We start from the raw sequence: 14,773 nt of genomic DNA, 5'->3' as shown, positions 1-14,773 counted from the left end.
TCTTACTTTACCACAATATTTCCTAAACATCGAGCCTTCAGTTTTTGCATGTTGTCATCCAAAATCATAACTGCAAAGTAAAATATAAACAAACAAATAATATAAATTTGAATAAAAATGCATACCCTTAAAGCTTAAACTTTTCCATGTTTCCTATATCCAACCCCCAAAATTGTAGCTTCACAGGCATCTTTAAATTTCTATGAGACCGTGAACATATAACTATGCTAACATGTCTCACAAAAAATTAAAAGAGCACATGCTTTGATTCTTAACAAGATCATGAATTTTCCCTGAGAACCCCCCTTAAGTAAAGACATTGCATTTCAAACATGCTGTTAATTTCATAACCCATGTTTATAGCCACTTCAACATTGCCTTCTAGTCTACCAAAAACATTAAAAATATATGCAGCTTTTCAAAAATTAAAGGAAACAAATCAAGTTCTAAAATATACCAAAAAATATTTCAAGCAATAAAAATAAGGTATTTAAGCCTGGGAAACCCCTTCTTCTGATTTAAAGCTTAATATCCACTTCTGAGCCTTCAAGATCCATTTAATTCCCAAATATTATCCCAGTGATTTCTGTTAAAATACACTGTTAAAATCCTGAAAGATTTTAGGAGGTCGAAGCTTGAATCCACATTCAGTAACCCCTAGTGCAAGCTGGAAATGAGGATATATCGTCATGTTTTAAGCTCTCATTGATCCTTTATGTGGCTTCATCCATCCAGGTTGTTCTACTGAGCGAGGCTATGAGAAAAGAAGGACACTGTCCCCAGAAAAAATTAATCGTTCCTTTCTTTGTGTTCCCAGAGCACTTTGTTTTAAAGTTCTATTCTGACAATTAGTAGTGGTATAAATATTCCTCTCACAAGACTAGAAGGTCATTAAGATTGGAGGTCTTGCCTCACTAATGTTTGCTTCCCCAAATCTCAGTACAGTGGCCAATTTACTCTGCTCCCCTGTACAAGTATTACGCCCTCAATTTCTCCAGATAAAAAGTGGGAGCGATTCTTTTCTCAGTGTTGTTATAAGAATCACCTGAAGAAAAAAGTGACAAGCTTGTGTAAGGTACTCAATCAATGTGAAACTGTTACATCACATTGAGTATTTTTCACACACACAAAAATGGTTTTCTTTCCTTTCCCAAGTGGATACCGCTTTTTTATTATACTACTGAATACTACATTATGTTTCTGAATCTCTGACTAACCACAAAACATAAAAATCATGAGTCATAAAGTCACTACTTCCTTGGTTATAGATACTTTAGTTCTAACGTTTAACCTATATACTGTCTGTCAGCCAAGGGCTTTCGGACAACGAGAAATTTCTGTGTTGAAATTTCATGAGGCATCAAAGCTTAACTCTTTCTTATAGCTCAATATGAAAATGCTGAAAGGGAAATGTATTTAACATCTCCCACAAACATCAGCCCCTAAAAATGGCTCAACACAAAGCAATTTTTCCAATAAAAGGAGCAAGGATGACAGAACCGTTCAAAGTGAGGATTTCACTAGAGCTGGGTTCACCTCCCCATGCTTGGAAAAGTCACTGACTTCACAGAATATCTATTTCTGCCCTAAAAAAAAAAAAATCTAAAGTTTCTTTTTACAAATACATCTGCTAGGCTAAGTCAAATGATCCACGTTTCCTTAACTAATCATTGTCCTAGAAAGAAAAGACAGTATTTTTATGTCAGAGAGGCAGAGGATATATATTTTATATATTCTCTATATTTTATAATTTACATGCAAATAGAAACTATATGTAGGAACCGTTTTCTGTCTCCCAAAGATGGGTTTTCCTCATAAATCTATTAAGCTAAATTGTGTGACCTTATGCATATAAAATAACTTCTGTTCTTCATATTCCCTGAAATAGCACCACACGACAAGCTAAGACTTAGTTCAGTCTGGTTACTGGCAAGTGCTTCTGTTAATGCTTCATTGTGTTACATCATGACCCTATGAAGCATGTGGAATTATTATTCCCATTTAGAAATAAGGAAATCGAATTTCTGAAAAGCTAGGTGACTTGTATGTTATGCAACTAGCAAGTGGAGCCCATGGAAAATTACTGAACTATTATAGCCGCTACCAACAATCTAGAGCAAATACTTAAAATATATTATATCCCATCATCACATACCACCAGCATGGATGAAGTGATTTTTCTATTTAGAATCTTTATTTATTTTGAATCTTTACTTTTTATACTTATCTTCAGCCAACAAGGTTCAGAAGCCTTATCATCACTCCTAAATTAAACGGTGGCATATATATAATGGGAAACACTGCAACTTTCGTAGCAAAAACACACAAAGAAACAAACAAAATAAAACGTTGTCTCTAGGCGCTAATCAGCCGTATTACCTCAAGAAAGTGATTCAATCTCTCCGGGCACCAGTTAACTCATCTTTAGAATGGTAATGATACCTCTGAATTAAATATAATTCATCATTAAATGAAATGATGTATGCAAAGTACTCTGCACCTAGCAAGGATTCCATACATATTAATTTCACAGCCATATCCTTAATGTACCCTATAAATACTATTTTCCTGGTTATGACAGCCATTTAGAACATGTCCTTGGAAGTCGACAATCTTATTTTTGATCCAATTGACTAATAACAAAATTAAGGCATTTATTTATAGTACGAAGTATTCATTCAGTCAAATACTTTTAAGCACCTACTGTGCAGTTTGATTGGCATTAGACATGGATAAATACCAAATTTATTAACCTTACATATTCCAAATAATCAGGGTCATTTCTCACCATTGTATCCTGGAACACTTTTTCCTGCTTGTCCTGGAGGAGGTGTTTTAGAATTACCTAATCCAATGCATGATGCTGTAATTGGGGATCCAGTCTCTGGAGAAATAAATATTATTTATCATTTAATACTTAAACTCGAAATCATGATGTTTCTTCGATGTATGCCCTGCCCCCTACCCCCAAGTTTGTCATAGACTTTAACTGCACGACGAATAGATGAGGAGTGGAAATGTATTCTTTAAAAATGAAAAAAAGATCCAGTAATCGATACCAGATCCAACAGTCTTAAAATCTAAGGACACAAATTGAGAATAATGTATAGAGTAACGCTTCTTTTAAAGAAAAGAGAGGTGTCTCTAATGTTCTTGGTTATGAATCAACAGGCATGAAAAATATAGAATTATGTGGCTGTGAGAATTTTACAACACATGATAAAAACTCAAAGATCTTTAGAAAAGATGCTCTCTCTTAATTCACCTAAAGATTTTTATCATGGTAAATAATAGCTACGTGCAAGATATTTCTGTTATTTATGGCTTAATCTCTGGAATAAGCAACCCAAAGATTTTGGGGAATATATGAACAATATCAACTCTAATTTTGAAAGAACTACAGCTGCCTAGAGAGCTTGCATTTACAGCTGAACTTAACAATGCTCTATCAAATTGCTCTCAATCTGTTGTCCCTAGGCTCCTAGAAGGCAGGCAGACAGGGCAAGCAGGCAGGCAGGAAGGGAAGAAGGAAGGAAGGAAAGAAGGACATTTATGCCATGCTGATTATTTCATCAAGACCAGAGACTTTGCCACAATTAACCTGCATGGATGAGCAAACATGATAAAATCATTTTCTCTGTCTCAAATTGTTAATAGTCAGAACAATAGCAGCTATTATATGATAGCTGTACGTGCTGAAAGTGATTATTTTTATGGACAAATGCATTTGTTATTATGGGTGAACACAAGTTTGGGGTTAGCAGAATCTTTTAAATATGAGATTTGCATGTGTGGAGGAGCAGGGTAAGAGGTACTGACTGTGAAAAGTTTTGGAACTAGTAGCTTAATATTATACACACAAACATACAGTACATATACCCAAGGGATTAACTGCCAAACCACTGGATCCAAAGTAATCCAAAATATTTAAAAAAAATCTATCTTCCTAAGGACTCAGAATGTATTCTTTCTACTATGGCTTCTATCATAACTTATCATACATTTATATCACTTTAGAATGGTGGGAAGAATTTATTACTGTTCTTTACTTTCCAGAGTAGTTTGGTTTATGATTCACATTTTATGGATGGTGGCTCACCTGGCATCAATAACGGAGGATGGACTCTGGAACATTAAAACACAGTTCCTAAGTCACAGTCCAGTGCTTAAGATGCTAAGCCATATGGTCACCGCTGAGGAGAAGCAGCAAGTCACCAGAGCAGACATTTCGGATGTTTAACAAAGAACTTTCAAATGGCTTCATACCATGACAAATGTTTCAAATGTGTTCATACCATGACAAAAAATGGACAGGTATTATACAAAATGGCATTCCATCAGTCACGCAATCCCCCTGTCTTCTCTCCCTACAGCACAAGCAAAGCAGGGAAGGAAACCCCCATATTTGGAAAGGTTAGCAACATTTTTCCCTTTGCCTTTTAAAAAATGTCTCAGTAATGACTCAGCTGTCCTCCAAACTGACAGAGACAAGAGCAGTGTGGTACCAGGAAGCAACCCCCTGTTGAGTTTGAGTGAGGAGCTTAAAGGAAGGTGTGCTGACAGAGCAAGGTGACTACAGTCACAGAAGCTACTAGGACACAGGACACAGGGAGATGTCCGCCTTATGACGCTTCTGTTCCCCCTCACACCCTGGGCGGGGGAAGCAACTGCTAAAGCACATCTTCCATGTTCAAAGTGTGTCTCATCAGGTTTAGTTTCTCACCAGAGGCACTGCAATCATTTCAAGTTCAAACTCTCTACATTTCTTAACACCATAAAGCCTCTCAGCAACGTGTCAACAGATGGCTCTAGAACCTACAAACAAACCTTCCTGAAGATGGCTTCAGGACCTGCTGTCTGAAAGAGAAACAAACACAAAACCACCACAACAAAGCTCTGACTGCACTCTGCTGCATCTCATGTCCCTGTGGATTCTTAGGAAAGATGCGGACACTCTGTTCTTCTTCCTCTAACATTGGGAGAAAGGAGATATGGGAAGAGGAAGCGAGAATAAAACCTCGTCTTAAACGAAGACATAGGAATGAGTTAGTGATGTGGTCAGTTTGTACCGCCTGCATCTTTGTATAGTGATTACATAGTTACCATCTTGAACCCTCAGCTGTTTTGTTATAATTAATGATTGTAAGACATATGAACAGCACATTCTTCTACATGATTACTTTGACTGAATTTTAATGGCAATAAAAAGGATTATCCACTAGTAGACAAGTAGGCAATATAAGTCATTGGGGTATCTCGCTGACTTTAGCTGGATATTCATTTGGGGGTTTGGAAGAAGAACTGTTGGTAGTGACATGTAAAAGATACATTCAGGCGAAATGACAGTTCCTTGGCTCCACACAGGGAGCCATAGTTAGGATAAAAGTGGGATGAGAACTTTGGTTTTCTCTCTTTATATCTCTGAACATCCTGAGACCCAAAGAATGTACTGATCCACCTGCACGGCAAGCGCACGCCCGTGTGCTCACACATCCGTGTGCTCACACGTTCACGCACACAGATCACAACCACCCCGGCTCTCAGGCTGGTCCATGTGCAGAATAGGTTTCTGTCTGGGACAAGCCATCAGGCATACTGCCGGCCTTAACCAAACTTCTAAGGATTCCCAAAGCCCCACTGCAAATATATTCTAAAATCATCTGCTTCACACTGCCCAAGCTATAATTAACCGGCTAGCAGTTATCTAGGGAGATGGGAAATCCGGATGTCACCCTGTGACCGGGAAATAGCTGCAAACTAGAACATTCTCTCTGAAGAACAGAATTGGATGCTTCATTTGGAGAAATCTTTCCAAAGATACCTAATCTTAGAAAGAGACACCCAGGAAGAAGATGGCAGGGAACTGAAGCTTGTGAAGAATGCGTTATTTTGGTACATTTATATTCATAACTGCATTAATGGCGAATGCAGACGCTTCACTTTACTGCCTCTCTACCTCATTGCATTAGTGAACTGTTACCTAAAGGAATTTTCCTTAAAACTGCTAACTCTAAAGGAAGAAAAGGAATGAAAATGAATATACATTTTTTTCAAATATGAATTATGCTGTGTACTATGCTAAGTGCTTTTTGTTTATATTATTGCATTTAATCCAACTACATAGGGAGATAGGGAGAAAAGGGAATATTCTTTTTACAAATGAAAACTACTAACGACTAACCCAGAAAATTTAAACCACTTGCACTGGTTTGCATAGTTCTTACAGACAGGAGAAGAATGAAATAGACAAGTGTACCAGTTGTGAGGTTCTTAGGGAGAATACATAGGGCTGAAGAGAAATCACCCAGACTGTGTCTCAGAGGAAGAAAAATCCTTGCAACAATGAGTGAGTCCAGTCTCTCATATTCACAAATGGAGGTACTGGTGGGACATATCTCTTATTAGCAAATATTTATTGAGCAGCTATTACAGGATAGGTGCTCTCATTAGAACTGGGGATAGAATAGTAAACAAAAGTGACCACAATTCCTATGGTCAAGGAGCTCACATTCTAGTTGGAGAGACAAACAATAAAAAACATAAATAAACCATATGGCATGTTAAAGAGTGATGAGCACTAAGAAAAATTTTAAAAAGCATAGACAGGGAATGAGATGTGATGGGGAAAAATTGCAATTTTTGACTGGGGGGCCAGAAAGGCCTCTCTGGGAAGGCAACATTTAAGTAAAGACCTGAAACAAGTGAGGACAGCTGTCACGTGACATCTAAGGACAAAGAACCCATGAGAAAGGAACCACAGCTGCAAAGGTCCTTAGGTAAGCTTATTCCTAGAGTATTTCAGGAATAGTTAGGCAGCTGGTGTTACTGAAGCAGAATAAATGAGGAAAGTATTAACAGGAAATAAGCTCAGATAGGTAGCGAGGAGACAGATCATTTAAAACTACTTTGAAGTCCTTGTAAGACCTTAAGCTTTCAGTCTGAGTGATCCTGCAAGCTAATGAGGGCTTTTGAACAAAAGGTTAATGAAGCACAACAATGCACATAAAATTTATGTAAATATTTGTACAACATCCATTGTCTGCAATCAGGTTTATTTTAGTTGGGGTTTTGAGAGAGATGCGTATGAGAAAATTCATGGACAGATAGATGCTGTATTAGAATAGTTGTTTCATATTGAGATTTCTGTGGCTTCCTGAACATGAGGAACATGAGAATTCACTAGACTAGCAGAAAGACTAGGGTGCAAGGGAGACGGATTGCCCACATAAGCCAAAGACAATCATTTTTGTTACGTAAGTGTTAGTGTGTGTATAGATCAACACAACATTTCTCAAAGGCAATCTGGCAATTACAAAAGTCCTTAAAAATGTACATACTCTTTAACCCAGTTGTACCACTTTAAGGGATATATATATATAAAGGAGTATTTGTAGGAGTTCACAAATATTAAGCATCAAGGATATTTATCACAATATTGTTTATATTAATGTTTAGAAGATTGTCCAAAAATAGAGATTATTCTCTATTAAGAATTAATGCATAGCTATTCAAACAACATAGAAAAATGTCTGATAGGAAATAATTCTCACAAAATATTTAGAAAATCTGTAAAACAGAATGCATAATATGATTCTTTTTTGTAAATACTATGCATTGAACAAAAATATGTATCTTGGTAAGATACACATGAAAATATTGACAGAAGTTATTTATGAATGGCGAGCGAAGGGGAAATTATGTTGAAGAATTCAGAAGGCTACATCCACAACTTTGAAATTTACCCACGGTGGAGATTAAGGATGGCTGCAATTTATTTGAGCCTCATGTTCCTGAAAGGTGTGACCTATGTCCTCTCTATTGGAATCTGGGCCACTTTTTTATGACTCTGACTAAGAGAAAAGAGTGGAGGTGATTCTTTGTTTCCAGGCAAAGGCCTGAAGAGTTTTAGATCACTATCTCTGGAACCTCTGAGCCACCATGTAAAATGGCCTATTATTCTGAATCTTCCACACTAAAAATGCCACTTGCAGGCATTCACATCAACAGTCCTGACTGACTCCAGCCTTCCAGCCATTCCAGTGCATGAGAGTGAAGTTATCTTGGACCCACCAGACCAGTCCATTCACCATTATTTACTGTCTGAGTTGTCTCAATCAACAATACATGGAAACAAACAAACAAACAAAAAAACCAGTACATGGAGCATAAAACCCCTGCTGATCATTGCCCATAACACACACCCATGAAACCATGATACATGGATGTTGTTTTAAGCTGCTAGGTTTTGAAGTTTGTTTGTTTGTTTTGCACAGCAATAGACACTTGGAACACTCCCCACTAAAAATATTATAAAATCTTTCAAAAAAGAACTAGTGTAATTCTCAAAAAAAAAAAGTGCATATAATTATCTGAAAACTGTCTCCTAACCAGTTGTTGAAATTAGGTTCTTCCTGCGTGCTTGAGAATCATTTGAATGAGCAGGACCAAACACAGTCTAGTCCCTGACATTTTGTGCTCGAGAAATGTTTGCTGACTAGTAAATACATATTTCTTGCATGGGTTTAGGCTCCAGTTCCCATTATTGAGATCAGGGTTCTTAAAAAATAAATAGCAAATCACAGAATAATGCAATCCTAAAATGAATCAGGGAGTGGGAAAATAGAGGATTCAGAAGAGAAGAAGCTGTATGTTACCATTATAATTCTGTTCCAACATTTTCTTATCCCAAGAATGATATTCAAAGGTCAGTCCTTCAATACATATTTATGGAATTCTCTGAAAGGCATTTCTTTTAATGAGAAGGCAGTGTTAAGGGTGGAAAGACATGCCAAACAGAAATAGCAGCACGTGCAAAGGTTGAGAAGGTAGACCATCAAGGGACTGACAGCAAGTTATTCAGCAATAGCAAAGCTCAGGGGAATTGGGTGGCTAAGAGAGAACAGAACAAGAGACAAAGTGAGAGAGATGAGCAAAGGCAGGTCATGAAGTGTCTTCTGTGCCATGGTAAGAAATGTAGATATCATTCCAGGAACAAGGAGAGACACGGGGGGTTTTAGCAGAAGTGATTTGCTCAGAATTGCATGGTAGAAGAATCTCTTCAGTTGCAAACTGGAGCACTAAGCTGAGGATCCCAATCCAGAGCAAGAAGTCAGTTAGATGCTGGTGGTCTGATGAGGGTGAGTGAGCAGAAGTGGAGGAGGAGAAAGAGTAAGAGGGAGAGGTCCAGGACCACCCCAGGATTTTGGCTCAGACATGAAAGGCAACGTGGAAAGAAGAGTAGATGTGAGTGCAGGTTAAGAAGAACACAGTGGCAGGTTCACAGAGCCCAACTCTGTCGATAAGAGCTCCTGCCGCATCTGAAAATCTGCTATTCTGTACACACTGTGGTTCTAGAAACACTACATTTAAGCAATATAGATTTAGAAGTTGGTGGCCCATGCAGAGAGCTGAAGTCCTAGAAATCAGTCAGTTCAGCAGCCTGGTACTGCTGAGTCATATTAATCACAGCATCATGATGGGCATAAAAGCAATTTGTAAAGAAACCATTCTCTCCACCTCTGAATCTATACAGTGCACTATAAATAACTTGAATGGTAGTAGCAGAAAGAAAGCAGAACAGTGAGATGTACACTGGTGAAAGAAAATCAGTTCAATCTTTGTGTTCACGAGATGGTACGATTATTGTTTAAAACACTTAATTCAAAGCAACCTAACTTTTTGTGCTGGAAGCAGACCATTAATTTGAGCTGTGGTCTTATCCTTCCGCCTTATGGCGTCCTTCCTGCCTCTAACAGTGGGAAAACTCATAAATAACCTGCAGTTGAGTTAGATAAGAAATGTTGAATTAATGAAGGCATAAGATAAGACATAAGATGGGAGGACTCTGGACAACCCAGAGCAAGGAGAGTTCCAATTCTAATCTTAACTAGCTGGCTGACTCCGAGAAATTAAACTATGATTACTTTTTCTCATGTATAAATTGAGCTCTTATGTTCCAAGTTTTCTTGAGTCTGCATTACCCACAGGCCAGGAGGCTAAAGATGGTCTTTATATTCGTGAAGGGTGATTCATAGAAAGGAAAGGAAAAGGAAAATCTTTATTGAGTGTTACGATTGGCCGGGAAGTCAGCTGCATTGTTTGACATATTTCACTTCATTGAAAGCTTTCTCCAAGCCCACGAGATAAAGTGCAAGCAGAAGATCAAGGACTTGCCCATGGCTATAGGGTCAGTGGCTGAACCAGGATTTAAAGGCCATCCTGTTAGGATTCCACAACACTTTCCACTACCTACATTGCTTTTCCAAGGAGAATAGTCATCTGTGGTTTTTGAAACCAGAACTGACAGCAAAAGAGGAATTGGGAACTATTTGGGGGGGTCAATGGACCCACAGTATAGGGGTTTACATGCAGGAAAGAGAAATTTCCAGACAGTGAGTTTTATCAATGGAGGGTTTAGGAACTCTTTTTTTCTTATAAAGATCTGCAAAAACATAACAGACTTTCACCTTTCAAGAGTGGATTAAATGTGATTCTTGCCAAAGGTAGGAGGATTAGAATAGATGAAATTTCAAAGACCTTAAACCAACTTTATATTATTAATTGATTTCCCAGTGTTCAGTCTTCTGTGAAAACATTATCACTAATACAATAATGAGCACAAATAAATATTCTAAAAAGCAGTTATACATATCCAAACTACTTCATGTAATCATAGTTGGAAAAAAAAACAACTTGATGTTCTTTCTACATTATCATGCTGTAAAGAGGACAATGTCTGATTCAATAGATGCTATTTGACTTGGGAGATTCAGTTTCAGATGGATTAACAGTTTGTAAACAGATACTCACTTTCAAAAAGAAAAGCCTCATCAAGCCTGCCTTACATTTGACAAGAGATTATTCCTTCCACAAATCAAATTCACGTAGCTTACCTCTAAGCCCCTGCTTCTCAAATGATCAGTAAAAATTACCCACCTTAAACTAATGAAGATTGCTCTAAATGAGAAAAAAAAAAAATGCCGTTGCCAGGCAACAAAGATGACGTCAGGACTTTTTTCTCAGCAGATGGATACTGTCAGCATTGCTAGCTGAACATTGCTGAGACGCCACTGCATCCATAAAACTGTTCTTTCCCCAATCATAACTTCTCATGCTAAACTATGTAAAACGTCTTCCCCATGAATGAGAAAAAAGAGGTGAGTTTATTTTTGACCACTGCATTGAAAAAAGCAAAAAGGCAGCAGACAGTAGTGATTCATTCACATCACTAAAGACCCTGCATCCTACTATTTGAAAGTGGCATGGGGTCTACCCTGGACAGCACGGGTCATGGGGCGAAGCCTTTGCCAGTGCAGCCCACTTCAACCCAGCATTCTGAATTCTACAGTGTGCATTTCGAGAGTTTAGTGCAATGCACTGTCTTTGAAAATACAGGCCTGTGCTTTAACGAAGCTATACCACTCGGACTCAGACAGTAAGTAAAACCCAAAAGCCAGGAGTAACGAAGAGTTAGGAAGCAAACACAGGAAGGCATCATTTGGTTGTACATAGGTGTATTTCACTCTGAGATCTGCAGCCGGGGAGCGCTGGCTAGTGACTATTGGCTCCCAAGCTACAGGGAAGAGCTTGTAAATAATTAAAGATAGAATCTTCAAGGTAAGTCACCAAGAAGATGCTTTCCTCACTGTCATGTTACCCATATAGAGCTTCTTATGCGTTAGTCCTAGAAAAGCATTTTGCAGCAAAATATACAGGATTTTGCATGGGGCAAAGTACATTCAAGTTATAAGAAAGTCACATATTTCGCACATAGTTTCAAAATATTTTTTAAAAAGGCAGAAATAACAATCATAAAGCTTCCAATGTTGAATTCCAAAGATGAAGAAAATTCCCTACTGTGGACTAAATTTAGGACTATAGACTGACAGATTAGAATCCCTCGGCAAAAAGTGTACCAACATATGCACAAGAGTAGAATGTCTGAGAAAGCAGGGGTAATAAAGGAAGAGGATGATCTGGAGAAACAAGAGGCTTGAACTTTGATACCCTCCATATCAAATCCTCAAATGTTGGCCATGTGTTTCACAATTAGCCTAGCTAGGAGGAATGAGATGGTACTATATTTGAAGCTGTACCATTTCCCAAAGAGATCCCTGCTCAGGGTAATTGTTCTTAAACTGTAACTAATTATTCAATTTTGTGGATTTGATTTTTGTAAAGAAAATATATAGCCCAGGATCTTGTCCAGATAAACCCAAGGATATGGACTGAATTGGGTCAGCCTAACCAGTTTTTGTGGTTAAAGCTGTTGTCCAAATTGTCTGTTCTTAGAAAGTACATCCTACCAAATAGTGCAAAAATAAGGATTATCATGTCAAGTAGCCTTGACACATTTTAATAATATGGTATTAGGGTTCTGTGTACTTTTTTTTTAAGATTTTTTTAATTTATTTATTTGACAGAGAGATAGAGAGAGAACACAAGCAGGGGGAGCGGCAGGCAGAGGGAGAGGGAGAAGCAGGCTCCCCGCCGAGCAGGGACTCCGATGTGGGGCTCAATCCCAGGACCCCGGGATCATGACCCGAGCCGAAGGCAGACGCCTAAGCGACTGAGCCACCCAGGCACCCCGGCTCTGTGTACTTTTAGGATCGATGATTTTGATTTAAGAACTGGCATGAGTGAAGTTTCCTGGAGGAATTGGAACCACTTTAATAAACTCCAGAATTATCAGACTCCTCAAAGGAGGAGGATTTTGGCTATAAATAGAATATAGTGACTTCGGAACTGGCAATTGCAATTAAAACTGTAGCAGTTCAATCAGAGACAGAAATACTGTGATTACTCTAAGACATAAGAACTCAGCAAAGATGGCTCAAGGCATCAGGAACTTAAGTTGTCACCAATGTCTCAATCGTTTAAGTGACTACTGTTTTCTCATTGAAATCCCTCCTTAGGGCTTTTGAAATTCTATGAAGAATCTTACTCCCCCATTAAAGTGATAGAAACAAAACAAATAGACAAACAACAAAATCACCCCGTTGCTGCTCCAACTGGCAGCTCTTATGTCATTTCTACTACTTCCTCTCTACTTGGGCAGAAGGTACTTGAAACACTTTCAGTGTCAGCTCTGTATCTTCTGAGGGGAGCCACACAGGTAATATTCTGGCAGCAGATGGGAAGAATCATGGATTCCTTTCATCTCAACCCTTTACCAAGTTGTCTTTTATAAAAGCCTTCGTGGAACTCGAGTATTCTAACCTCACAGTCGTTGTCTTTAATTAACTGACTGATGGCATGTGAAGAAATAGTGTTTCTACCTAAATAACATTAAAAAGTGGGACGCCAAGCTGTTTTGTTGCAATCATTTCTAAACCAGTATCATAGCTTCTCAGTAAATAGCAAGGAAAGGACAGGAGAGGAAAGGAAAGGTAGAAAACCTCAAAAAATAAGGTCGGGGCGCCTGGGTGGCTCAGTCGGTTAAGCATCTGCCTTCGGCTCGGGTCATGATCCCAGGCTCCTGGGATCGAGCCCCGCATCGGGCTCCCTGCTCAGCGGAGAGCCTGCTTCTCCCTCTCCCTCTGCCTGCCACTCTGCCTACTTGTGCTATCTCTCTGTCAAATAAATTAAAAAAAAAAATCTTAAAAAAAAAAAGAATAAGGTCTACTATGTTTTGGGTTTCAGTAATTAGTCTCTGAAATTGAAGGAAGCTTTTTGTTTGTGTGTGTGTTTGTTTGTACTTGGTCCTTCACTCATAAGGAAAACCATTCCTTTATAGTTATCTTCAATCAGAAAAAACAAAAAAACAAAAAACCTTCCTGCAAAGGACGCCATGTACTGTGCAGACAGCTCTCTCTTTCTAAAAGGTGCTCTGTATCTGATTTCTGGAAAAGCTAAAAATGATTAATAACAGTACAGTGTTTTCCTGGTGATTGTACACCTGAGGATAATGAAGTTCTGGCTGTTTGTTTGGTTTTTTTCTGCACATGAATTACCATATCTTAATGGGGCAATTATCTATTCCCTTAATTTCCCATTTTTAAATTATGATTGTAGCACCTCTGTTTCTCTATGTATAAAAGAAAATGAAAAATTCAGTCTATAATCCAGATGTTTTCAGTCATTTTATAGATAAGTTGCTGGGAAGATAAAACATCTGAGTAAATGACAACAATTTGTCTTTTATCCAGATTTAAGAACCAAATGGATACAACCCCCCGTCTAAATTTAGCAAGATGAATTTTCTTTATGAAAGCACTTAATGTTTGCACTATGACAACCCAAAACAAGCACTTAATATTTTAGTCATGTTGAATGGTGGTCTTTATTGAAATGCTCCTACAAGGAGTTGGTCGGTTCTCAAATTTTCCACAGATTACTTCTCAATTTAGAATCTTAGATATTACATATCAGATATTAAAGAGTGTTGCTATTAAGGGGCCGAAAGAGAACGTTAGTCACTAGATATCTGCAGTCACTAGTACAAATTTCACTTATGTAATGAAAACAACACGGTAATGAAATGGATTGACTACATGCAGAGTACCTTCTTATAACTCAAGTTATAGGAATTTATCAATTTTTATTCATACATTTTAGTTACTTAACATATCCCTAATTAATTCCAAATCATACATCACCATTTTGAAACAGCTCATTTGTGCACATATATTAATGTAATCAGAGAACAAATTCATAAATTATTCATTGTAGGGAAGACTCATAAAAGTGTACAATTATATAAAAAAATCAATTTCTAAGTCAATAAAAAGAAGAGATCTTGTTAGCAGGAAGGGAAGAATGAAGGGGGTGAAAT

General features: G+C 37.9%; 1 protein-coding gene across 4 annotated transcripts in view; it reads right to left on the bottom strand.

The window, feature by feature from the left end:
- Positions 1-14,773, bottom strand: part of ACSS3 (acyl-CoA synthetase short chain family member 3) — a 140,568-nt gene that overhangs the window by 30,075 nt on the left and 95,720 nt on the right. For all 4 annotated transcript variants that reach the window (XR_014145818.1, XM_081822150.1, XM_081822151.1 and 1 more), the window contains 2 exons: positions 2,789-2,884; positions 7-70 (listed from right to left, as the gene is read on the bottom strand). Coding sequence is in view for 3 of the 4 variants with exons in the window: in XM_081822150.1 (XP_081678276.1) it covers positions 7-70; positions 2,789-2,884 (160 nt within the window). In the remaining variant the exon portion in view is untranslated. The remainder of the gene's footprint in view (positions 1-6; positions 71-2,788; positions 2,885-14,773) is intronic.

Source organism: Leptonychotes weddellii, chromosome 5, assembly GCF_054177405.1.
Source record: "Leptonychotes weddellii isolate Sample4059 chromosome 5, ASM5417740v2, whole genome shotgun sequence".
Taxonomy (NCBI): Eukaryota; Metazoa; Chordata; class Mammalia; order Carnivora; family Phocidae; genus Leptonychotes; species Leptonychotes weddellii.
This window is presented reverse-complemented; position numbering and strand designations above follow the sequence as displayed.